This window comes from Phyllostomus discolor, chromosome X (genome assembly GCF_004126475.2).
Source record: "Phyllostomus discolor isolate MPI-MPIP mPhyDis1 chromosome X, mPhyDis1.pri.v3, whole genome shotgun sequence".
NCBI classification, from domain to species: Eukaryota; Metazoa; Chordata; class Mammalia; order Chiroptera; family Phyllostomidae; genus Phyllostomus; species Phyllostomus discolor.
Window position 1 is genome coordinate 95,891,266 of NC_050198.1, and position 23,068 is coordinate 95,914,333.

Here is a 23,068-nt window from a genome sequence, read left to right on the forward strand (position 1 = left end):
TCCACACGTGGATTCCATTTGCTCCCCACGGCACCTGTGAGGTAAGTAGGGCATGTGTTGCCTGCAACAGGAAGGAGCTAAGCTAATGAGAGAGCTGGGAGTTGGAGCCAGGTTTCCCTGTCATGGAACACGAGCAAACTGTGCCAGGTTAAACTGTCCCTTGGATGAATGGGTTAAAGCAACCTGTGGGGCAATGATGTGGAGGTGTTGGAGTCAGCTGTTTTGCAGGGAGACAGTGATAACAGGTAGCACCTGGCTGTATGCTGTGCTGTCCAGCACACATGCGTGGCCACGTGTCTGCTGTATTGATGAGCAAATTGGAGGCCCTGATGAGGCAGAGGCCAACTTTGCAGTTTGGATGACACGTAGGTGGATTGATTTCAAATGCTTCCCCCTTTCAAGGTGTTGTAAAGGACAGAAGTGGTGCAGGTGGCTTAGTTACTCCAGAGGCCCCCAGCTGGAGGAGTGGCAGAGCCCTGGGGCTTGAAATCAGTGCCTTCAGTCCCCTGGCCTTTCTCACCGGGGTGCTGAGAGGAACAACCTGGAAAGCACTAGTCAGTACACAACACCGTTAAAGGAGCTAATGCTCAGCTTCACGTTTTCCAATCGAGTGGGCCTCCAGGGGAGAACTAGTGAGAGCCAATATTGTGGCTTGCACTCTCTGCTCATCAGCTATGTGACTGAAGTCAGTCCCTCAGTTCATTTCCCAGAGTCGGTTTCCATCTCTGTAAAATGAAGACATCATTCCTGCCAGACAGATTGTGGAAATGACAGAAGCAGCGTATGTGAAAGCTTCTGGAAACTATGAAACAGTAGTACCATTCCAGATCTGTTGAAAGCTTTGAATAGTGACTTCCCGGAGTCCCCCAAACCCAGCTCACTCTAGGACCCTGAAAGGCCTGGCTCTGGTGGGAGGTGGGAGTAGAGAAGGTGGTTCTTTTTTGGTCTCTCCGGCAGGCAGGCGGGAAAATGGAGGAGGCTGGGCTCGCTCACTGCCTCGGTCTTCTCCCCCAGCTGAGGGGGAGATGGCGGGGGAGCTGGCATAACCTTTTCTTTGGTGAGTCAGCTAAGAAGGAATTTCTAGAGCTCCAATGATGTATAAGTGGTGGTTTGAGTTTGGATTTTTAAAGCTGCTGCTTCTTTTAAAGCAGCCTTAAGACACAACTAAAAGCACAAACAATCGGGAAGCACTTGGAAAATGAGAGAAGCACAGCTTCGTACTAGTGTGAACTTGAGGAAACCGCTGAGCTTCCCTGGGCCTGTTTTCTCATCTGTAGAATGGGGACAATGCTACCTCTTTCGCATGGTCATTGTATTTCTTTAAAGATTTTATTTATTTCTTTTTAGAGAGAGAGGAAGGGAAGGCGAGATGGAAACATCAATGTGTGGTTGCCTCCTGTGTGCCCTCTACTGGGGACCTGGCCCACAACCCAGGCACGTGCCCTGACTAGAATCAAACCAGTGACCCTTTAGTTCGCGGGCCAGTGCTCAATCCACTGAGCCACACCAGCCTGGGCTCACTGTATTAATAGTATGTGAAAGTGCTGGGTCCAGTGCCTGGGCCCCAACTGACACCCAACACCTGTCCATTTGCTTTGTCTTCCACGTGGACAGACTGCAGTCATTGGGCTCAGATGACCAGAAAGCACTTATTCTTCAGTTGCTCCATTCTGGTATAACGGCTGCTATTATTCATTTATAATCCTCACAACCCCACGGGACAGCTCATCTACAGAGACCGAGAACACAGGGGAGTGGTTCAGAGTTTTATTGCCCAAAGTCACACAGCTTGCAATTTTTTAAATCCTCACTCTAGGGAATGCTGATTGATTTCAGAGAGAGGGAAAGGGAGGGAGAGAGGGAAACATCGATGTGGGAGAGAAACACTGATTGGTTACCTCTTACACATGCCCTGACCAGGGACCAAAACTGCAACCCAGATATGTGCCCTGACTAGGAATCAAACCAATGACTTTTTGGTTTACAGGACAATGCTCCAACCACCTGACCCACACTGGCCAGGACACAAAGCCTGCCCTTTTTAAAAAAAATTATTTATTTTTAGAGAGAGGGGAATGGAAGGAGAAAGGGAGGGAGAGAAACATCAGTGTGTGGTTGCCTCTCTTGTACCCCCTACTAGGGACCTGACCTGACCTACAACCCAGGCTTGTGTCCTGACAGGGAATTGAACCAGCAACCCTTTAGTTCACCGGCCAGCACTCAGTCCAGAGCCACACACAGGAACTGCCAGGGCAATTTCCACTTTTTAAAGTCAGGATTCACGCCTACCTTGTCTTGTTTGCTTTTTAGATAATCAAACGTGTGAGGGGGATCAATCTAGCTGGATATTCTTGAAGGCTCATCTTTAAATAGACTGGGACCAAGGGGGAAACCTCAACCTGGCCCATTTGGAGAATGAACTCGGGGTGGAGCTTCAGGGGCAGGAAACAGGTCATCGCCAGAGGCAGCCTGGCAGTAATTGAAAGAGCTGAAAAAATGACCGCTTGCTTCCCAGATCCCTGGGGAATTTCATCTGTGCTCTCTCACTTTCAGGAGCTTCTGTAGAGAGAACAAGATGAGTCTTTTAAGTAGTATACACGTATATTATCGGTAGTCTTTTCTCATCTCCCACTAAACACGACGTCCTACTCATCGCCTGACAGCCCTCCACTTCCCACCCTAAAACCACAAGGGAACCACGTCTCCTTTCCCAACCCTTCTCCTAAGCTAGACTGCAGAGGCTCCAATAGGCAGGCTGAGTCATCTTTCTCTTAGAAAATCAAGTGTACCAAAGGCACATAGAGCAAAAGTATGTTTTCCATACAGATCTTTAACACATGGCTGCTTTTTTAAGGTATCACCCCAAGAGCTGAGGACATGCCTCACGTCTACTGCAGAAAGTAGGTACCTTTCAGTGTTGTCTGTGCCACATCTGGGCATCAGCACTTGACTGACCAGCAAAATGACCACCACGGCACAGTGACCACTTCAGGCTGTAGCAGGTATTGCACAGCACACGTAAGGAGGGCACAGATAGTGTGTGGAGGCCCCTTTAAGAGCTACACTCCACCTGAGCTGGTCTCCTCTCCTCCCTGGGTAAGAGAGATGGCAAATCCTTCCATGAGGGTAAAAGCTCTGGCCTCAGATGCATATGCAAGGGCAGCTCTCACAGTGCCTGATTGGTTTTTCTCATCTCTCCTGGCCAAGGCAGGGGAAAACAGGTAGATGGGATTGTTAATGTATTCACTTACAGCAGGGCAAGTCCTGGCTTTTGGTGCTCGCCCCTTGTAGAGCGGTGTTGGGTCACCGCACAGTGCTGGTATAGGAAGAGCAAAGGCCCCAGCTTGTCTGTGCAGCTCTGAGGCTGGGAAATTCACTGCTCAGATCAAAGGGAGACAACCAGGAGCTCCGCATAAGCCCAGGGACCCAGAGCTGACCCCCTGACCCTACCACACACACACACACACACACACACATAAAACACTTGATATCCATATTTCTGCACAGGCTCTCGTAATACAAACCACTTTATTTTTAAAGAATTCATATAGCCATTGCCTTGTACAGAACCCACTTCTCAATACTCTTTTCTTTCCACTGAAGAAACTGAAACACACGATTGGGACCGTGCCAAAACAAGAATCACTGGTTCATCATCTAGGCTACAAGTACGCTTAATTGCTTGCCACTTTATTTGAATGCAAAGCAAGATTAAGCGTCTTTGCCTTCCGTGTGGTACAGAGCTAAAGCCTGAACCCAGGTACTGGGAAGACAGCACATCTTTTCTTTGAGGGGAGGAGGTGCGCCCCCTGTCGCCCCGTCTCATTGTGGGAAGACTAGCCCATGTTCTGTCGGTTGCCATAGCCCCTAGGATGGGTGTCCTTCCAGTCATCCCACTCCCGAGCTCGCTGGAGTGCTTCCTCATCATCCTCTTCCTCCTTTTGTTCTCGCTCATCCTGTTGCTGAGCTGCTCTTCTGACCTCTGCCAAAGTAGAAAAATGAGAAAGTGGGCATGAGAAACTGAGGAAACTCAGTGCTACTCTTCACACACAAAATGAGAACAAGGAACAGAGCTGACTCCCCAGGCTGGGGCTAGCGGAAGTTGGGCGAGTGCTTACATACCTAACAGGGGACATGGTAAATGACAGTAAGAAAGGATGCTCTAAGTGGTTTTAACAAGAAGGCTGAAACATAAAAGTGGCCCCTCGGAATGAGTTCTATTTTCGGAAAGAATTATTGCTAAAATGGCTAATATCGTTCCACCCTGCCTTCCAAAAAGAAAAATCCACAAAAAGCAAAAGAAAAACCAACCAACAAAACCCCAGCAAACCCAAAACACTAAAAGTAAAAAATATTTATGACTTCTTAAAAGAGTATTTTATTTTTTAAAGATTTTATTTATTTATTTTTAGACACGGGGGAAGGGAAGGAGAAAGAGAGGGAAACGTCAATGTGAGAGACAAGATCGATTGGTTGCCTCTCGTATGTGCACAGACTGGGGACCTGAGGGGCAACCCAGGCATGTGCCCTGACTGGGAAAGGAACCAGTGGGCCTTCTGCTTTGTGGATGACACCCAGCCAACTGAGCCACGCCAGTCAGGGTCAAAAATACTTATGATTTTATAATTTGTGATATACTAAGGAGAAGGGACTGCAGGTAACTTCCTGTCATACACCCATTTCCTGTTACAGTTATACAATTTTGTACATTTTTTTAAGAGAGAGAGAGAGAGAGAGGGAGACATCAATTTGGTCTTCCACTTGTACTTTCATTGGTTGTCTCTTGTCTATGTCCTGACTGGGGATTGAACCCACAACCTTGGCGTATCAGGACAACACTATAACCAACTGAGCTACCTGGCCAGGCCTACAGTTATGTAATTTTGTTTGTGTGTAAAATTGGAAATCACGTGGCAGTTAATTCTACCACAAAAGAATATCTGTGTTATTTTGCACATGCTTGGAACAGGGTCTGAGGCCAAACAGTAGTTGTCATGTGGTGTATACCCAAAACAAATTGAACCAACTGCGACATCACTCTTTTGCATTAAATTTTTCCCTTGTGATGTGAAGGAGCATTTCCTAGAGACTGAGTTGGCTCATGAGAAGGTTTCATTACTGTGATAAAGAATGAAATGGGTGGGGATCTGATCCAACATGTTAGGAGTCTTATGTTTTCTTTTTTTAAAACGACTTTTACTGTAAAATAAAGAATACTAGAAATTGCACACACACATTTTATATATATATATATATATATATATATATATATATATATACACACACACACACATTATGTTCCCTTCCCCTCTCTCTAGAAATAAATAAATAAAATCCTTTAAAAAAAGCCCTGGCTGGTGTGGCTCAGTGGATTGAGTGCCGGCCTGTGAACCAAAGGGTCCCTGGTTCGATTCCCAGTCAGGGCACACATGTCTGGGTTGTGGGCCAGGTACCCAGTGGGGGGTGTGTGAGAGGCAACCACACATTGATGTGTCTCTCCCTATCTTTCTCCTTCTCTTCCTCTCTGTCTAGAAAGAAATAACTTTTTTTTTAAAAAGTCTTAGTTGTCAAGGACAGAGGATAATAAAATTAGAGTATCTCATAATTACTCATTTATATTACCTCACATTACATAGTATTACACATTACAACACTAATATTGTCTGTTACCAATCTAGTATCTGAGAACAGTTCATTTTTTGGCATATGCTTTCCCCATGTCTCCATTTAAACAAAATCTACGTTGCCCTGGCCAGTGTGGCTCAGTTGGCTGGGTGTTGTCCCACCAAGCAAAAGGTCGCCGGTTCCCATCCCTAGTCAGAGCACATGCCTGGGTTACGCGTTCAGTGCCTGCTATGATCAGTGTATCTCTCTCATATCAATGTTTCTCTCCCTGTCTTTCTCCTTCCCCCTCTCCATAAATATAAATAAATCAGCTCTCTTTTTTTTTTTAATTTTATTTATCTTTAGAGAGGGAAGGGAGGGAGGGGGAGAGAGAGAGAGAGAGAGAAACATCAATGTGCGGTTGCTGGGGGTTCTGGCCTGCAACCCAGGGATGTACCCTGGCTGGGGATCGAACCTGGGACACTTTGGTTCCCAGCCCGCGCTCAATCCACTGAGCTACTCCAGCCAGGTCTTTTTTTTTTTTTTTTTTACAAATCTACATTATGTGAATACTGAGCACCCAAGCATTACATACTGTACTCTCTCCCTGTTAGCCCTCGTTCAGTCTCAGTTCTACCCATAAGTACATAGTTAATGCTTGCCACCAGTCCTTATGGTAATGTCTCTCACCATTTTGGTTGTCTGAAGCTCATTCTCTAGCAAATTCCTCAGGAAGGAGTCAGGGGAACAAAAGTTCCCAGGTTTCTGCATATTGATAAATGTCTGTAATCTTCCTATTGCATTCAAGACATACTTTACCACATATAAATCCTTGGCTCCTATTCCCCCCCCACCCGAGTATCTTAAATATCTGTTACTCCATTTTTTATCTGCCATAAGCTGTTAGTGTCAAAAAGTTTGAGGGTGATCTAATTTCCTTTAGAAACTACCCACTTTTTTAAAATTTTACTTTAATTATTGTTCAAGTACAATTTTCTATGTTTTACTCTGAGAAACCACCTGTTCTTTTTGCTAAAATGTCCATGGCAGTTTTTCCTTTCCTTTCCAGTGTAGTACTTTTACTAGCCTTTGTTGTTCGTTTGTGGTCAGAATTCGCAGGTGCACGGTATGATTTTTCAAATCAAATCTTCTTTGGTTTGTTGGTTTCTTAAGGTGAAGGAAACTTTCTTCCATATTAGTTTTTAGCCTTTATTTGTTTTCCTTGCTTTGGTTTTCTTCCTCAGGTAATCCTGTTATCATCCATATGCCAAGTCCTCCTTTCCTCCTTGCTTCCTTTGATATTTGTCACTTTTTTTGCAAATCTTTTATTTTTATTGAGATAGTAGTTCCCATATTTTACCTTTTTATATATTTTTTCCACTAACATTTATTTTCCTTATACCCTCTTCCACCTCTACACAAATAAAATAAAATTTCTCAAATAAAATCTTTGGGGGAAAAAAAGGATCAAATGAGATAATATATGACACAAGGAAACTGAGGCTCTGAGGGGCCAGATGATGTTCTATCAAATGGGAGGGGTTCTGGGTTACCCCCCGCTCAGTCTGGGCTTTTCCTGTTAATACCATACTGCTTCCATCTCTCTAATGACCACACTGTTCGCCACTTCTCCCTCCCCAGGGCAGCTCCAAGTAACTGCTGTGATGTAATGACCAAGCTGGGCACCAAGAATCTAGTAATTCAAAATTGCTGTCCCGCCCTGGCTGGTGTGGCTCAGTGGACTGAGTGAAGGCCTGCGAACCAAAGGTTTCGCTGGTTCTATTCCCAGTCAGGGCACATGCCTGGGTTGCAGGCCAGGTCCCCAGTAGGGGGCGCACAAGAAGCAACCACACATTGATGTTTCTCTCCCTCTCTTTCTCCCTCCCTTCCCCTCTCTCTCAAAATAAATAAAATATTTTAAAAAATAAAATTACTGCCCCAAAGAAGTTCTAAGTACCGCTCCTTTCTTGTAAGTGTGGACTACCCTCCAGTTTGGTTGCTGCCCAGTGGCTCCAGGTAGCTGTTCTGTTATAGTCGGTCCAGTTTGTAATTGTTAACTGTAGGAGGGGTTGACCTAATCCAACCTTCTCTGCCAATACCATAGGACACAGACGGCAAACACAAGGCCCGTGGGCTGAATCTGGCCCACCACCTTGTTTTATCTGGTCCAGCACCTTGCTTCTACCCGGTGGCAGCACCAAGCTCTCGTGTAGCTATTCAGGAGTATTTACATTTATACCATCCGAAAATTTCATTCGGCTCTTTGAAGGCAACCACGAAGCTGATGTGGCTCCCGGTGAAAATGAGTTTGACACCCTTCATATAGCGGAACTGGTCTCTGTGGATTTTTGATTTTGCTATCTAGCTGGTCCGTGTGTTTTTCTGCCATGACATTTGGATAGCTTCGAAAACTAGACTCGTCCACTGCCCCCATCCTCCCAGAATCATCTGCTGTTTATTTTACTAATAAATGAAGTAAAATACTACCTAGAGTGTTGGTGTGACTTAGAATCTCTGTCTAGATTACTTTCGCTCCTAAAGCACGGCGACACTTGGTCGGAATTTAACCGCTGGGGAGTAAGTGCCCAGCAGTGGAACTATGTTCCTCCCAGCCCTTCATACCTGAGGTTGTCTTGGGTATTCCCTGATCTGGTAAAGCGCCCACCTTCCGATGCTGATCATACCAGTCATTCACTGTCATAGATGGCAGACTTGGATAACCAGCTCCAAATACTCTGCAAGAATCACAAAGTATTAAGAAAACAACATGAATGATGGTATCAAAAAGCATCTTTTCTTCATTGACAAAGCCCGGTCCTGGTTCATATTCCCTCCCCTAACCAGTCAACTGTTGAGGAGCTGTGCGAACTCCTAGGAGGATCTGTAAAAAGAGGCATCCAGGAAGGGGCATGAAAGTCAACAGTTTTCATGAGACGATAAAGAGCCCGGATCATCTCCCAATAAGCAATCCCCGAGGTCAATGCCCCACGGAGCAGTATGGAGGCCATGAAACGGGTATTTGTAGTCGGTGGGTCTAAAAGGTATGCAGAGGAAGGAGACTCTCCTGCTACTCTATGGGACAGTGTCTCAAGAACTCAGATGGGCCCACATGTCCTTTGGAGAATTATCACCGAAGGCCATGATGGGAAATGATTTTAAAAGGTACAATTCTCCATCTGATTCCTTTCTGTGCTTGGTTTTTAATTACTCAACTAAGTGACTGATTATTTTCATTGGTTTTCTTTTGAGCCTCTTCTGAAGCTCCGGTTTGTGAGGGAAATGCCTGCTGACGACAGAGAGAAAGTACTAGAAGAGATACTAACACTTTGGTGAAAGAACAGCCTCCCACGTGAAGCCATGCCTGTTAACAATGCCCATTCTGTCTGTTACCATGCACTGCAAGGGAACCATAAAAGCAAGGGGCTTGCAAACGCAACCCACTTTTCAGCACAACCTACTTGGCTTGGGCGGCATTCCGAGTGAGAATAAAGGGTTTCATTGGAGGCCTGGCCTGAGGAGTGGAGCCAGAAGCTGATGCCTAAAAAGGAAATTAACTATCAGAAGTATATCTGCCTTTTGCCCACCCCACTCTGCAGCCTCTTAGGTCTTTGGGTGCTTAAAAAGCCCTGGATTCAAAAGTCACTTACTCCCTACATATCAGTCTCTGAGACACAGCAGCAGAATACTGATGATGGCAACTGCTTAGCTTTGCTGAGGACACCTAAGTACCTTCCTGAGAGAAAGAGAAATCTCTCCCCAGAATCATCTCCCCGTAAGGGCAAGTTTACTTGGCTTTAAAATGCCCTCCTGCCCTGGCTGATGTGGCTCAGTGGATTGAGCGCCGGCCTGTGAACTGAAAGGTTGCTGGTTCGATTTCCAGTCAGGGCACATGCCTGGGTTGTGGGCCACGTCCCCAGTAGGGGGTGTCTGACAGGCAACTGATCAATGTACCCTCATATGTTTCTCTCCCTCTCTTTCTGGCTCTCTAAAAGTAAATAAACAAAATCTTTAAAAATTTTTTAAAAATAAAATACCTTCCCCAAAGGAGATACCAAAGCCTTCTTCCATGTTCCATGTAAATCCCTTGAGCTGAATTTTAAGTTCCTTTCCTCAGCCCAGCCTTCAGTGCTGAAGTTCAAGTATAACTCTCAAACCCCTTCCAATTGTAATTATGCTATTAACTGTCAAAAACCCCCTAGGGCAGGGGTATCAAACTCATTTTCACCAGGGGCCACATCAGCCTTGAGGTTGCCTTCAAAGCGCCAAAATAATTTTAGGACTGTATACATGTAACTCCTCCTTAACTGTCAAGGAGTTGAAATTACACTTGGCCTTCTGAAGGCAACCGCGAGGCTGATGTAGTCCCTGGTGAAAATGAGTTCGACATCCCTACCGTACTGTCCTTTAGAAATGGATGTTGCTAAATGCGAGGGTGGGTGGAGAGTGAGTGAATGCTTTTCTGATGTAGCTGTACAGAAATCTTTCAGGGAACTCTGGCTGTCTGGGTGTACAACGACACTAAGTCTGCTCAAAGAAAAGGTATTTGGTTGGCGATCCATCACGCGCAGGGCCAATCTCAATACTAAATGAGAGAGCATGGGAAAAAAAAACCCCAACAAAACAAAGAGGAGTGCAGGGGAGGACCCAGAAGAGTCCAGCCTCACACTGTGTAAAAACCATGCTAAGGCCCTGGTTGGCATGGCTCAGTGGATTGAGTGCTGGCCTGAGAACCAAAGGGTTGCCAGTTCAATTCCCAGTCAGGGCACATGCCTGGGTTGCGGGCCAGGTCCCCAGTAGGGGGCGTGCAAGAGGCAACTGCACATCGATGTTTCTCTCCCTCTTTCTCCCTTCCTTCTCCTCTCTCTAAAAATAAATAAATAAATAAATAACATCTTAAAAAAAAAACACACTAGGATATGCTCAAGGGGCCTCCTGGCTTCAAAACACTAATTGCTCTTTTTTGATCCTTTAACATGAGGAACTAGGTTGGTGTTACCCTGAGGCAAAAGCTCCTGGGCTCATTAGTACAAATCAAAATAAGAGAAGGTTTCTCGTGAGAACTTAAACACATGCCGGTGACCAGCTGATAAATTCGATTCAATTCACGTCATATCAGAGCCAAAAAGTAAGTGGCAGCAGAGCCTAATCTTTGGAAGCATCAGCTCCAAAGCAGGATTATGATCTTGTCAAAGGCAGCCAAAGAAGCTGCGGTCACCACGTTGTCTTGACCACTGTGCCCCACACTGTGCGCACAGAAGGCCTGGCTGAGTCTCACACTCCAGTGACCCAAAGGTGGGAGAGGGCATCACAGTGTTAAGATTAAATTGCAATTCCTTCCCCCAAGCGAAACACATTCTGTACCTTTCGTTTTATCATCTTTCCCTCTTTTCTCTCTCCTCTCCAGGTCTGCTTTTCTTTTCCATCTGCATCCTAGTCCTCTTCCCCTTTGTTTATCTGACTCAAGCAGATTTTTAAAAGCCTACCACACTGTGCCTTTCTTGCCCTGTGCCTTTCTTCAGCAGCTAAGACTTCCCATAGAGCCCAAACCAACTTTTCCTTCAGAGAACTCTCCTGCTCCCATGGCATGTCACAAAATTACAAAGGACTAACAGTGTGTTACAGGGTAGACAGCACTGGGGGACGCTGCTGCCAACTAGAGAGAAAACTACCCTGGAGAACCTCCAGCCTGTTTCCACTGACCTTTTTTTTTTTAAAGATTTTATTTATTTATTGTTAGAGAAGGGAAGGGAAGGAGCTAGAGAAATGTCAATGTGTGGTTGACTCCTATGTGCCCCCTACCAGGGAGCTGGCCTGCAACCCAGGCATGTGCCCTGACTGGGAATCGAACCGGCGATCCTTTGGTTCACAGGCCAGCACTCAATCCACTGAGCCACACCAGCCAGGGCTGATTCCACTGATCTTAATAAGGACAATGGTTTTATGGAGACATAAAAGTATTTTGATTTGATTATTGTCCTTCAGAACATTCTAATCTCTGACTTTTGAGCCATAAAGGCAGTCACCAGACTTACCTCTTTAGGAGTGTCTTTTTCCCTCAGGATCTTGATCTCCTGGTCAATGCTGTCGATCTCTTCTAAGCTGATGCTGATCCACCTTCGCAGGTGCAGGAGGTAATACTCACGAACATGCTCGTCGTCTGCTTCCCCACTCTCCACGGCAGCTTTCATGGCAGACAGCCTGTGCTCCATCTCCTTCTTCTGCTTGTATCTGGGCCGTGGAAAAGCATTACCCGTGAACTTAAACATGAAGAGGTAGTCCTTCAAAAGAAGGCAACAGTAAGATCTTACCTTTGCAAGTGATCAGGCCAGTCAGCACGCCCGTTTCCACTTTGGCAAAAATATAGATTCTTTACCCCACAACTTGCCAGCAAGGCAGTTTTCACAAAAGACTACGAGGCAAGGAAGGGATCAGCAGGGGCTGAAAAATACATCTGAAGCTAGAAAAACAGAGCCGCAACCTGATCTGAATGATTCGTCTCATCGTCTTTACAGATGGAGCGCTGTAGTAATTTTCTATCAGCCTTTTCTAGCTTGGGGGCTTACTACCACATAATGTCCTTTTTGGAATCCCAGTGTCAGAGAGTCACAGAATCTCAATGGTCAATTACCTGCCATTGACACAGGAATTCCTTGTGAAATAGCCTTAAAAACAAACAAACCCCGATCTTCTCTTCTTTTGTGCTGGGCAAAACATCCCCAGCTCTTCTGACTCATCTTACTATCATTTAAAGTCTCATGACCACCTTGCCTACCTTTTTCAGGATGCATTCTAGTACCTCATCTATCATTCACTCCACAAATATTTACTGAATACCTATTCTATGACAAGCACTGTTCTCAGTGCTGGTGACACAGCTGTGTATACAAGAAGGCCCTTGCTCTCCTGAAACTGCTGTTGTAGTGGGAGACGGTGGACAAGAAGAGATGAGGACTCAGGTGGTGATGAGTGCTATGAAGAAGCAAAAAGGTAAGTGGACAAAGTGATGGTGCAAAACGTAAGGCTGATATTGTATACGAGGTGATCCAGTGACACCGCTCTGAAAAGGTGACATTCAAGCAAAGACTTTGAAGATATAGGGAAGCAAGCCATGCCAATATCTAGAAGGGTCTTGTTTTGTTTTCTTTTTACTGGAGAAAATGAAGGGGAATTCACATAAGCATGTAAATTCCAAAGACAGTGAAGCAACACTGGGTATGTAAGACATTTTTGGAGAAAGGAGAAAAGAAGGGGGACAGGGTGTTAGATTTCAGAAGTGAGAGTGGGTGATTTGTGTGTAGTTGAAGAAGAGGGGAACACACACAGCAGGAAAATCCCCCTGGGCAACTCAGAAACTGTGGGACACTGACAGGGGGGATCTGGCTAACAGGCCCCTGCCCAAAGCCCTGCTATTTACCAAACTTCATTCAGATCAGGCAAAGGTGGCATCCTCAGACCTCCTTCCTGAAGCAGGTTCTCTATCTGAATGTCTTGGGTGGGAGAGGCAGGCAGGCCAGGGTCGGGAGGGAGGCAGAAATCAAAGGTTCTCAGTCTTGTTTCTTAATCAACAGCTTAAAATCAGTATTCCCAAAAAGGTAGCTTCAGGGTGGCAAAACTTTGGTTCCCTCTGGAAGGGTGTCTGTTCTAAGGGGGGGGCAGGGAGCAAATATGAAGGTCCCAGGTGGAAGAGGGCCTGGCCTGCTGTGTTTGAGAAGATGCAAGGAGGACAGTGTGGCTGGCAGGAAGGGAAGCATGATGACTGGAAGTGAGGTCAGATAGACTGCCATGGCCATAATTTGTAGACCCCTGCAGGGAATAGGACACAATGAAATGCCATGACATTTGGAGTGTGGTAGAAAAGCCACTGGAGGCTTTGGGATAGAACACAATAGGAAGACAGTGATAGGGAAACTTGTTTATATGGGTCACTGGCTGAGTGTGTGGACTCTAGACTACAGGTGCTGTGAGGCAAAGGGGAAGCAGGTAATCGATTAAGAGGACATTCCCACAATCCAGGTGACAGACAGTGACTTGCGAGAGGGAGGTAGTGAGATCTGATGCATTTAAAATATAAAATAGAGCCTGGCTGGTGTGGCTCAGTGGATTGAGTGTCAGCCTGGGAAATAAAGGGTCGCTGGTTCAATTCCCAGTCACAGCACATGCCTGGGTTGCGGGCCAGGTCCCCAGTAAGGGGGCACATGAGAGGCAACTGCACATTGATGTTTCTTTCCCTCTTGCTTAACCTCTCTCTACAAATAAAGTCTTAAAAAAAATCTCTAACTTCACCTTTCCTCCTTTCCTCTTGTCTGGACGGCGCAGCTGATGCCATCTTGTGTGTGTGCGTGTGTGTGTTTTCTTCTTTAGAGAGGGGGGAAGGGAGAAAGAGAAGGAGAGAAATATCTATCACTTGCCTCTGTGGTACATGAAGACTGAACCTGCAACCCAGCCATGTGCCCGGACCAGGAATCGAACCAGTAACATTTCACTTTGCAGGACACCACCCAACCAAATGAGCCACAGCAGTCAGGGTGCTAATGCTGTCTTTAGCAGGCAAGGCAATGTCTTTACCATTCCAGTTTTGCTGTGAATCCTGTCCCCACCCACAGTCTTCCAGGCCTTGCTCCATCAGTTACCTGCCCCAGGCATTAGCAGTTATGATTTTTTTTAAAGATTTTATTTATTTATTTTTAGAGAGGGAAGGGAGGGAGAAAGAGAGAAACATCAATGTGCGATTGCTGGGGGCCCGTGGCCTGCAACCCAGGCATGTGCCCTGACTGGAAATCGAACCTGCGACGCTTTGGTTCACAGCCCGTGCTCAATCCACTGAGCTATGCCAGTCAGGGCCAGCAGTTACAATTTTTCACTCTACAGGTGTCTTTTCCCCATCCTAGAAACACCTTCCCCCAACCACGTTCTACCCCTTTTTCTTCTATGCTATAGTGGAAACGGCATCCAAGCTGGGGATTTAAAGACTTGACCTTAAATCCTACCCTGCACTTACTAGCTATGTTACTTGGACAAGTCAATTCTCAGAGCCCACATCTTCATCTCTAACATGGGGATATTTGCTTTGTGGGGTTGTTAGGAGGACCCAATGGATCAACACACATGGAAGTGCTTTGTAAGCAGCTAGGTAATACAAATACTGTCAGCTGATAAGAAAACTGAGGCTAGTAGAGGCTAGATGATATGCCACCCATGAAGTAGTAGAAATTGGACTGGTCTTGCCCTGGCTGGTGTAGCTCAGTGGACTCAGTGTCGCCCTGTGAACCAGAGTTTGCCAGTTCGATTCCCAGTCAGGGCACATGCCTGGGTTGTGAGCCAGGCCCCCCATGAGGGGCATGTGAGAAGCAACCACATATTGCTGTTTCTCTCCCTCTCTTTCTCTCCTTTCCCCTCTGTTTAAAAATAAAATTAAAAAAATCTTTAAAAACAAAAGAAATTGGACTGGTCTCCCCAGGTCTGTCCAACTCCCAAGTCCAGGCTTTTCCTGCCACGCCATATTGCTCTATCTGTCCCTCCCAGAGACACCTCAAGTACCCACTATATATGGAATTACTGGGCTGGGCACCAAGGATACGGAGATACAGCTGGGATACTCAAGAGATGCAATTACTCGTGGTCTGACCTTTAGGAATTTCAAGTCTAGAGAATAACACACAGTTGTCGTAAGTGCCATAAACTAAGTATTGCACTATCTGGGAGGGGCAATAGGTAGTGAGAAGCTTTAAGGACATGACCTTTGCTCTCTTTCCTGGGCTTCGACAAGTACTTCTGTCTGGACCTTGTTACTCAACAAGGTCCAGAGTCTCTTACCTCTGATTGCTCTTTTCTTTCCCTTCCTTCCCCCTGAACTTGCCCCCAAGGTTTTATCCTTGGCTTTTTTTCTCTCCACACATTATCCCTTGGCAAACCACACAAGCCCACCATGCACCTACATTTTCAGCACCAGGCACGAAACTGTCTCACAAGTTTTAGTTACACGGTCCCACCTGTCTATGGAGACAGCCAGCCAGCTGTCCCTTTAGGAACTCAATTCAGTACATTTAAAATTGGACTCGTCACTTACCTAGCTCCTAATCTTCTGTTTCAGGGTGTCAAACTCATTTTCACTGGGGGCCACATCAGCCTCGCGGTTGCCTTCAAAGGGCCGAATATAATTTCGACTTAACAGTTAAGTAGTTACATTTATACAGTCCTAAAATTATTTTGGCCCTTTGAAGGCAATCTCGAGGCTGATGTGGCTCCTGGTGAAAATAAGTTTGACATCCCTGCTGTATTTCTTCTAAAAGAATGCAGGTGCAGTTAACTAATCAGACTTACACTAACTCCTCCAAGATGGGATTGAGGGTAGAAAAGATACATGAAGAAACAGATTTCGAGTGAGAGGTGTTTTATGCAGCATGGCCTCACTGTGTCAAGTCGTGGGGCGAGGGAGGGAGGACTTACAAAAAGCAAATAAGGATCTGAACGATTATTTTTCTATTTGTATAAATGCTTCTTGCAAAAGTCACGGGTCTGAGAGCTATACCTTCATTTTCGTTACTTCTTCCATGTTGAAGTACTACCAGAACGTGTTAACTTCTCTGCCAGTCTCCTTCTCGTTTATATTCTATACACGTCACTTCCTCATGCAGACCTCCGAGCTTCTGCCAAACACAACTGTTCTCCATTCCCTGTACATACCTCCAACTGCCTTGGACTTTTGCTCGTGTTGTTCCTCCTGCTTGTCAACAATAAATATTTCTTGAGCACCTCCCATGCGCCAGGCCCTGTGCTAGGCACGCCACAGTGAACAAGAGAAATGGCTCCTGCCCTCCTGGAGTGTACATTCTAGCAGGGGAGAAAGGCAAGGCCCCAAAAGACAGTTAAACGAAGGGCATTCCATGCAAAGAGAACATGGGCAAAGACTCTGTAGAAGGAAGGAGCTGGGTCTGTTCAAAGAACTGAAAGAAGGCCACTGTGGCTGGAGATAATGAGCGCAGGGAGTGATACACGGCGACATTGGAGACAGGCAGGCGCCAGGCGGGGAGGGCCTTGTTGTTAGTGCTTTGGCTGTTTTGGGTGAGAGATGCTGGTGGCCCAGACCATGGTATGAGGTGCAGATGGAGAGAAAACAGAAGGACGTGACATCCACATTGTAGCTAGAACTGGCAGGCCTCGCTGCTGGACGGGATGTGGAGGTTCAGAAGGGAGGAACCGAAGCTAACGTCTCAGTTTCTGGCTTAAACAGGCAGGTGAACGGTGGTAAACCTACCACGATAGTGAAGAGCTGGGTCTGGGAGGATGTTTGTGGGTTAGAAAGCCAAAGGTTTGATTTAGGGCAGGTTAAGTTTGAGCCATCTGTGAAAACTCCATGGAGGGTGTTGGAAGTACAAGTCTGAAAGCCAGGGGAGGTCTGAGCTAGTGATATAAATGTGAGATCCGTTAGCAAAAAGATCATGTTGATATCTTCCCTGGCAGGCATTTAAAGAAACTGTTTAAAGATCAAGTTTTCTAGCCAAAGAAATGCCAGTCAAAACAATGAGACACTTTTGTCTGTCCAATTGGATTTTCTAAGTGTTAACCGAGACCAGTACAGTGGGACATGCCCTGAGATTTGTTATTGTGGAAAGCAACGCTATTAACATCAAGAGTCTTAAAATATTTAAAACCTCCAATCTGGTCACTGATCCTTCCACAAATCTATGCTAAGGAAACAGTGACAGATGCAGCTAAAGATATTTGTTCATAACATTACTCAGAATAGCAAAAACAAACAAAAACCAAATCACAGTCTAAGTATTTAATAAAAGATTAGTTTAGCCCTAGCTGGTGTGGCTCAGTGGACTGAGTGCTGGCCTGAAAACCAAAGGGTTGATGGTTTGATTCCCAGTCAGGGCACGTGCCTGGATTTTGGGCTCCGGTAGGGGGCACATGAAAGGCAACCACACATTGATGTTTCTCTCCCTCTCTTTCTCCCTTCCTTCCCCTCTCTAAAAATAAATTTTAAAAATATTTCTTTAAAAAAAGATTAGGTTAATTACTTATGGTATAACTATGAGATGAAATATTATGTACCTATTAAAAGACAATGGTTTCAAAAGACACAGGGAAATGCTCACAATATGTTAGGTTAAAAAGAAGATTTAAAAAAAACTGTATTTACAGTGTTATTCCAAATTTATTAACTAAAGTAACTACATATCTGGAAGGAAATACATCAGAAAGTTAACAAAGATCATCTCTGAGTGCTAGGATTAAGGCTTATTTTAATTAAAAAAATATTCTTCTGTTTTTCCAACTTTCTACAATGAGTATTACTTGTACATTCAGGAAAATCTGTAATCTCTATTTCTAACCGTTCTTCAAGGCTCGTCTCAAATGCTGTTGCCTTCTGAAACCTCCCCCATCACTCCAACCAGATGTGATCGCTCCCTGGTTTTTCTCCACAACGTTGTTTGTTATCTCTAGGGCGCATGCTGTCTTTCTTGGGGGGAGGGGATATATTATAATTATTTGGATACCAAACTCACTGTTTACATGACCTTTTCTTTATGCCAGTGGGCTGCCCTCACCTTCTTACAAAGGACATGATGCTGAATTCCACTTTTTGCAAGTTCATCCCATTTCCTCAAAAATCCTCCGCTCTCACTCACTGGTCCCTAACCACACTTTATTATTCTTTATAGCTCTCCCAACCTGAAATTACATTATTATTTAGTAGCTGTCTGCCTCCTTGCCAAAACACAAGCTCCATGAGGGCATAGACCTTGTCTGGGTCTCCATGACCTAGAACAGTCCCTGGCACATGGGAAAGGCTCCATAGTTGTCAAATGAATGAACCCACTTTCAGCTCTCTATCAGGTCTCTCCTGAGTTTCATGCCACCAAATACCTCTACTTGGATGTCTTCTAGGCACCTTAAATGCAACGTATCTCAATACCAAATTCTCTCTTCCCCGATCCTCTGTTCTATTCTTCCTCCTCTATTCCCCATCTTAATGAGGTCCTCAGCCATCCACCTGAGTCAGGAGCATGGCCATCTTCCGTGCTGCTTCCTTCTACCCCATTGTCCTCAACCATCTGATCACCAAGTTTTCAACAGATGTAACCCTCCTAAGTAAATATTTCCCCATGCCTTCTGCCATCACATGGCTGCAGTGGGGCCTCATCATCTGTGTGGACTAATGGCATCGGATCTGCCCCCTCGCATTGGTGCCTGACTGCTACTGGGGTGTGCTAGTGAAAATGCAAATTATGGCCATACTACTGAATAAAAAGAAAAGGAGAAGAGAAGAGAAATGAAAAAAGGAAGGAAGGAAAGAAGGAAAAGGAAAGAAAGAAAAAAAATATATTGGACCCAAATCACCAAGCAAAGCCTAAGCTCTTTAACATGGACTAACATGTAATATTTTAACATTTACATATGTTAACGTTATACTAATTACATTAATGTTACACTAACATAAGTAACATTTACAGACTAGTTATGTGGCAGACACTGTGCTAACAGTGTTATGTGCTTCATCTTATTTATGCTTCTGAACCCTATGAGATAGGTATCATTATTACTCAGATTTCACATATGAGGAAACCTGAGGCTCAGATAGGTTAAATGAGTTACCCGAAGTCCAATGGCTTATTAAGTAAACCTGGGTCTCGAACCCAGGTCTCTGACTGTCTGTACTCAGCTACAAAGATATAACAGCTGCCTTTGAGTACTTTTTATGTATGAGAAAGGACCTGCTGTTCTCCGACTTTACAGCTGGGGAAATTAAGGCACTGAAAGACTAAGCAGCTTACCCAAAGTCAGAGTGATTGAGTGGTGGAGCTGGGATTCAAACCCTTTCCCCACATTCTTAGCAATGAGGTTGTTCCCTCACCTTCCCCTGTACCCCAAGCACTCCTAGATCTGAACGCTACAACATTCTTCAGCATCGTTCCTTCCCCCTCTCCACTACCCCCTTCATATTCTAACATCACCTAAATGCTTACAGTTATTCCCACCCACACAGCTCCACACCAGCACTTCTCTGTAATGTCCCTGCAGCTTACTAAGGCTGGCTCTGCTGCCTAGTGCCCTCCTTTCCTCCTCTTCTAGCTAATATTTCTACTCATCCTTGAACAACTCATCCCAGGAGTCGCCTCTTCCAGGGAGCCTGCTTCTCTCTCCTTCTCCCTCTGTGGCTCGGTGCCCCTCCTGTCTGCTGTCAACAGTACCTTATACACCTTTCTATCATGTCCTTTTGTGCTGACACAGCTTTGATGCTTCTTTTCCTCACCAGACTGCATGCTTCTCTGAGGCAAAGATGACCCACACTCATAGAAAGGCTCATACTCAGTGTGTACCCCCAGTATCTACCATAGTTCCCAGACACTGTGAGCACTCTTTAAATGCTTTTAAAAAACTAAACTGAGGCCCTGGATGCTGTGGCTCAGTGGGTTGAGCACCAGCCTGTGAAACAAAGGGTCACTGGTTCAATTCCCAGTCAGGGCACATGCCTGGGTTGTGGGCCAGGTGCCCTGGTGCTGGGCGTGTGAGAGGCAAACACACATTGATGTTTCTCTCCCTCTTTCTCTCTCCCTTCCCCTCTGTCTAAAAATAAATAAAATCTAAAAAAAAAAAACTAAACTGAGAGCATGCAACTTGTTCAAGGCACACGATGAAGCTGCACCAGGGCTAAGATCAGTTGGGGATGTTATACCCCTGATCCAGCACTGTTAAAACAGAGCTTGTCAATCAGTGGAACCTAAAGGGATGACAGCTACAAGATATTGTGCCCTTCAGAGATATTTGCCCCACTACACCATATGAATATTGCTATGTTGTACCATAGGAGAGATTGGAAGGCATTCTACTAAACTACATTTCTGCTGTGAGCAACCATGAGGAGTCTAGTGCTTAGATATGATCATCTCAACAAAGGCAGAGGGTTCTTGAAAAACTCAGTAGAGTTTGCTCGTGGGCTAAGCCCAATAAAAATCAAAAGAGTAAGCCCTGGCTGGCGTAGCTCAGTGGATTGAGTGTGGGCTGTGAACCAAAGCATCGCAGGTTCGATTCCCAGTCAGGGCACATGCCTGGGCTGCAGGCCACAGCCCCCAGCAACCGCACATTGATATTTCTCTGTCTCTTTCTCCCTCCCTTCTCTCTCTAAAGATAAATAAAATCTTAGAAAAAAAAGACTAAATGGTAATGGAAAAATATAATAAAGATTGCATATTTAAAAAAATCAAAAGCGTAACATACACCATTGTCCACACCCCCTAAAAAAACATGCACCCCTTCCCCAATAGCACTGCCATTGGGCAGTTTTCAAATTATAGCTATTGACCCACCTCTCTATTTTAGCCTGTCTTTGAGATGCCATAGCAACGAGGTTAGGATGAGCCATGGAAGAACTAGCTGTGTTACTTTCAGCTGAGTTGTTCTTGGTTTTAGGCAACTCAAACTCTGCCACGTGATAGTGTTGGCACTGAGTTAAGTAGATTAAAAAGTGTTCTCGAGCCCACTGCAAATCATCTAGCCGCTTGCTGGGGTTGACTTGTTTCAGAGCGAGCGCTCCTTGAAGTGCTGGCACCATCAGGTACTTCAGATCGGAGGAAGCAATCTCTTCCAAGTCTTCATTATGGCTGGAAAGAGCAAAGAGGAGGCTGTGAAGCCTAGTTGGTCATTCAAACGGTGGCCCTTGCTTCCAGGAGGAGGGAAGGGGAGGGGAGGGGAGGGGTGGGGTGGGGTGGGAATGAGGCAAAGGGAGGAGACAAGGGGAACAGCAGCCGGTTTTCTTCAATGAAACGTGGCTGAGCGGTCACACCCAAAGCCTCTGCCAACAGCTCATGCTATGTAACCGAGTCGTGGAATATTGACTATACCGGAGAGAGATGGAGAATGTAAACAATGCACACGAGATCACAGTGGGAGGTAAGCACGAAAGGTCGCTAGTCTTAAAGGTCTCCCTCCACCCCGGCTCAATGGCTCCACCCCTGGTAACCATGATTACAGTACCTTCATTGTCAGCGATTACCCTCTCCCTATACCTGAACAAGTCAAGCTGCAGTAACATCTCGGCCGACTGCTTCAGGAGGTGTAGTCCTTTCAACACCTTCTCTTGCACTACTCGGGCACCGGTGGGTTCCGCCGCTACTTCCACTTCCTCCAGAAGCCGCTGGCAGGTATCGAACAGCTCAGGGAGGCGCGGCGGCAGTAACTCCCCTTCTTCGGCGGCTGCCATCTTGCGGAAGGGAGGAAGCAGGAAGACTTCACTTCCGGGGTTAAAGGCAACCTTGGGAAAGCACTCCGCGTGGGCCGACGAAACCGGAAGGAGCTCTACCTCGGCCGTCGCCCATTGTTCCCGGAGCACCCTAGGTCCGCCGGAAGCAGCTGTTTGCCGGCTCCAGCAACCGTTTCCATGGAGTCGGTTGGAAATCAAAACCCTCCAACCGAGCTGCCCCTTACTAGGGGAGCAGGACCCTCCGCGCTGTTTTACGGCTAGCTCCTCGTCGCCGCTGCAGGGCTGGGAAGCTCCGTAGCTCTGAGGCCCGGATGGGGCGGGGCGGGGCGGCGCGGGGCGGGGCGGAATATTGAGCTAGCTCCGGCGCACTTCCGGAACTGGACCGCCACGCGCCTCTCCCCGCGGCGGGCTTGCCAGGCTTGGGGCCGCGGCTGCGGGGGCTCCAGCCGCCGCGCTGCACTCTGGGCCTGCAGGTCTGGGCGAGCGAGCGCGAAGTGCAAGTAGCGCCCCTCTCTGGCTTCTATCCAGCCACAGCTGGAGCTCTGCGATCCTCCCTTGCAGTCCTCTCCCATCACTTCTCCTTCACGTCACCCTCCACACACACTTCCTTTCAAGTTTTCCCCTGTGGAACCTTCCTTGCCCCACCTCTCAGCCAAGTCACAGTTCTGTGCATATCTCTCAGAAAGCACCTACAACATTGTATTGCCGTTAGTGATCGACAAATCTAGCGCACTTACCAGACAGAATGAGTCTAGTTTTTGCACCCCTCTGGATAGCTCAGTGTCATTATGTGAATAGAAAAATAAGTGATCAGTTTGGAAAGCAGCCCAGTTGTACAGAACTTGCACTGGTCATTACGTAGCCATTAGCCACGTGGGGCTATCGAGCACTTGAATGTAGCTATTTTGATTTGAGATGTACTGTATATGTGAAACACTAGATTTTGAAAAATTATTATGAAACAAGAATATAAGATATCTCAGTGTTTACCCTGACTACACTGTTGAAATGCTTGTATTTTGTATATTTGGGTTAAATATGTTAAAATTAATTTCACTTGCGTCTTTTTACTTAATGTGCCGACTTGAAAACTTAAATTTACAAAACGGGCTCACATTTGTGGGTTACATTTTATTTCCACTGCACAGTGCTGATGTAAAAATATAATCTGGGGAAGTCTTTGCTTTGAAAAAAAATAAAATAAGTACATACTGATTACCTTTGAACATACTCCAAGTTGTCCTGCTCTGGAAAGTA

The 23,068-nt window shown here is 45.9% G+C and overlaps 1 protein-coding gene and 1 long non-coding RNA gene across 3 annotated transcripts; both read right to left on the reverse strand.

Annotated features, from left to right (window-relative positions):
• Positions 1-865: 865 nt before the first annotated feature.
• Positions 866-22,108, reverse strand: IGBP1 (immunoglobulin binding protein 1). Of its 2 annotated transcripts, XR_004901086.1 has the most exons (7): positions 21,618-21,923; positions 20,919-21,212; positions 11,637-11,832; positions 9,063-9,142; positions 8,227-8,339; positions 3,757-3,982; positions 866-876 (listed from the first exon to the last, which is right to left on the reverse strand). XR_004901086.1 is itself a non-coding variant. In XM_028522929.2 (6 exons), exons 1-6 carry the CDS (start codon positions 21,809-21,811, stop codon positions 3,837-3,839), a joined length of 1,023 nt encoding a protein of 340 aa, XP_028378730.1. In that variant the 5' UTR covers positions 21,812-22,108; the 3' UTR covers positions 3,495-3,836. The 2 variants fall into 2 exon arrangements, 1 of the variants encoding a protein (XP_028378730.1); XM_028522929.2 differs by lacking the exon at positions 866-876 and having other exon boundaries at positions 3,495-3,982; positions 21,618-22,108.
• Positions 6,494-6,886, reverse strand: LOC118498594. Its single transcript, XR_004901087.1, has 2 exons — positions 6,622-6,886; positions 6,494-6,550 (listed from the first exon to the last, which is right to left on the reverse strand). It is a non-coding gene; the product is annotated as an uncharacterized LOC118498594 (long non-coding RNA).
• Positions 22,109-23,068: the final 960 nt, after the last annotated feature.

Bases quoted from the DNA above. Each gene is read 5' to 3' on its own strand.
- IGBP1 (XM_028522929.2), bottom strand. From the start codon at position 21,811: ATGGCAGCCGCCGAAGAAGGGGAGTTACTGCCGCCGCGCCTCCCTGAG. The intron at 9,143-11,636 runs GTAAGTCTGGTG...TTTCCTTTTTAG, and splicing joins AAAAAGACACTCCTAAAGAG to GCATCAGCTTCTGGCTCCAC. The intron at 8,340-9,062 runs GTAGGTTGTGCT...TGATTCTTGCAG, and splicing joins CGGAATGCCGCCCAAGCCAA to AGTATTTGGAGCTGGTTATC.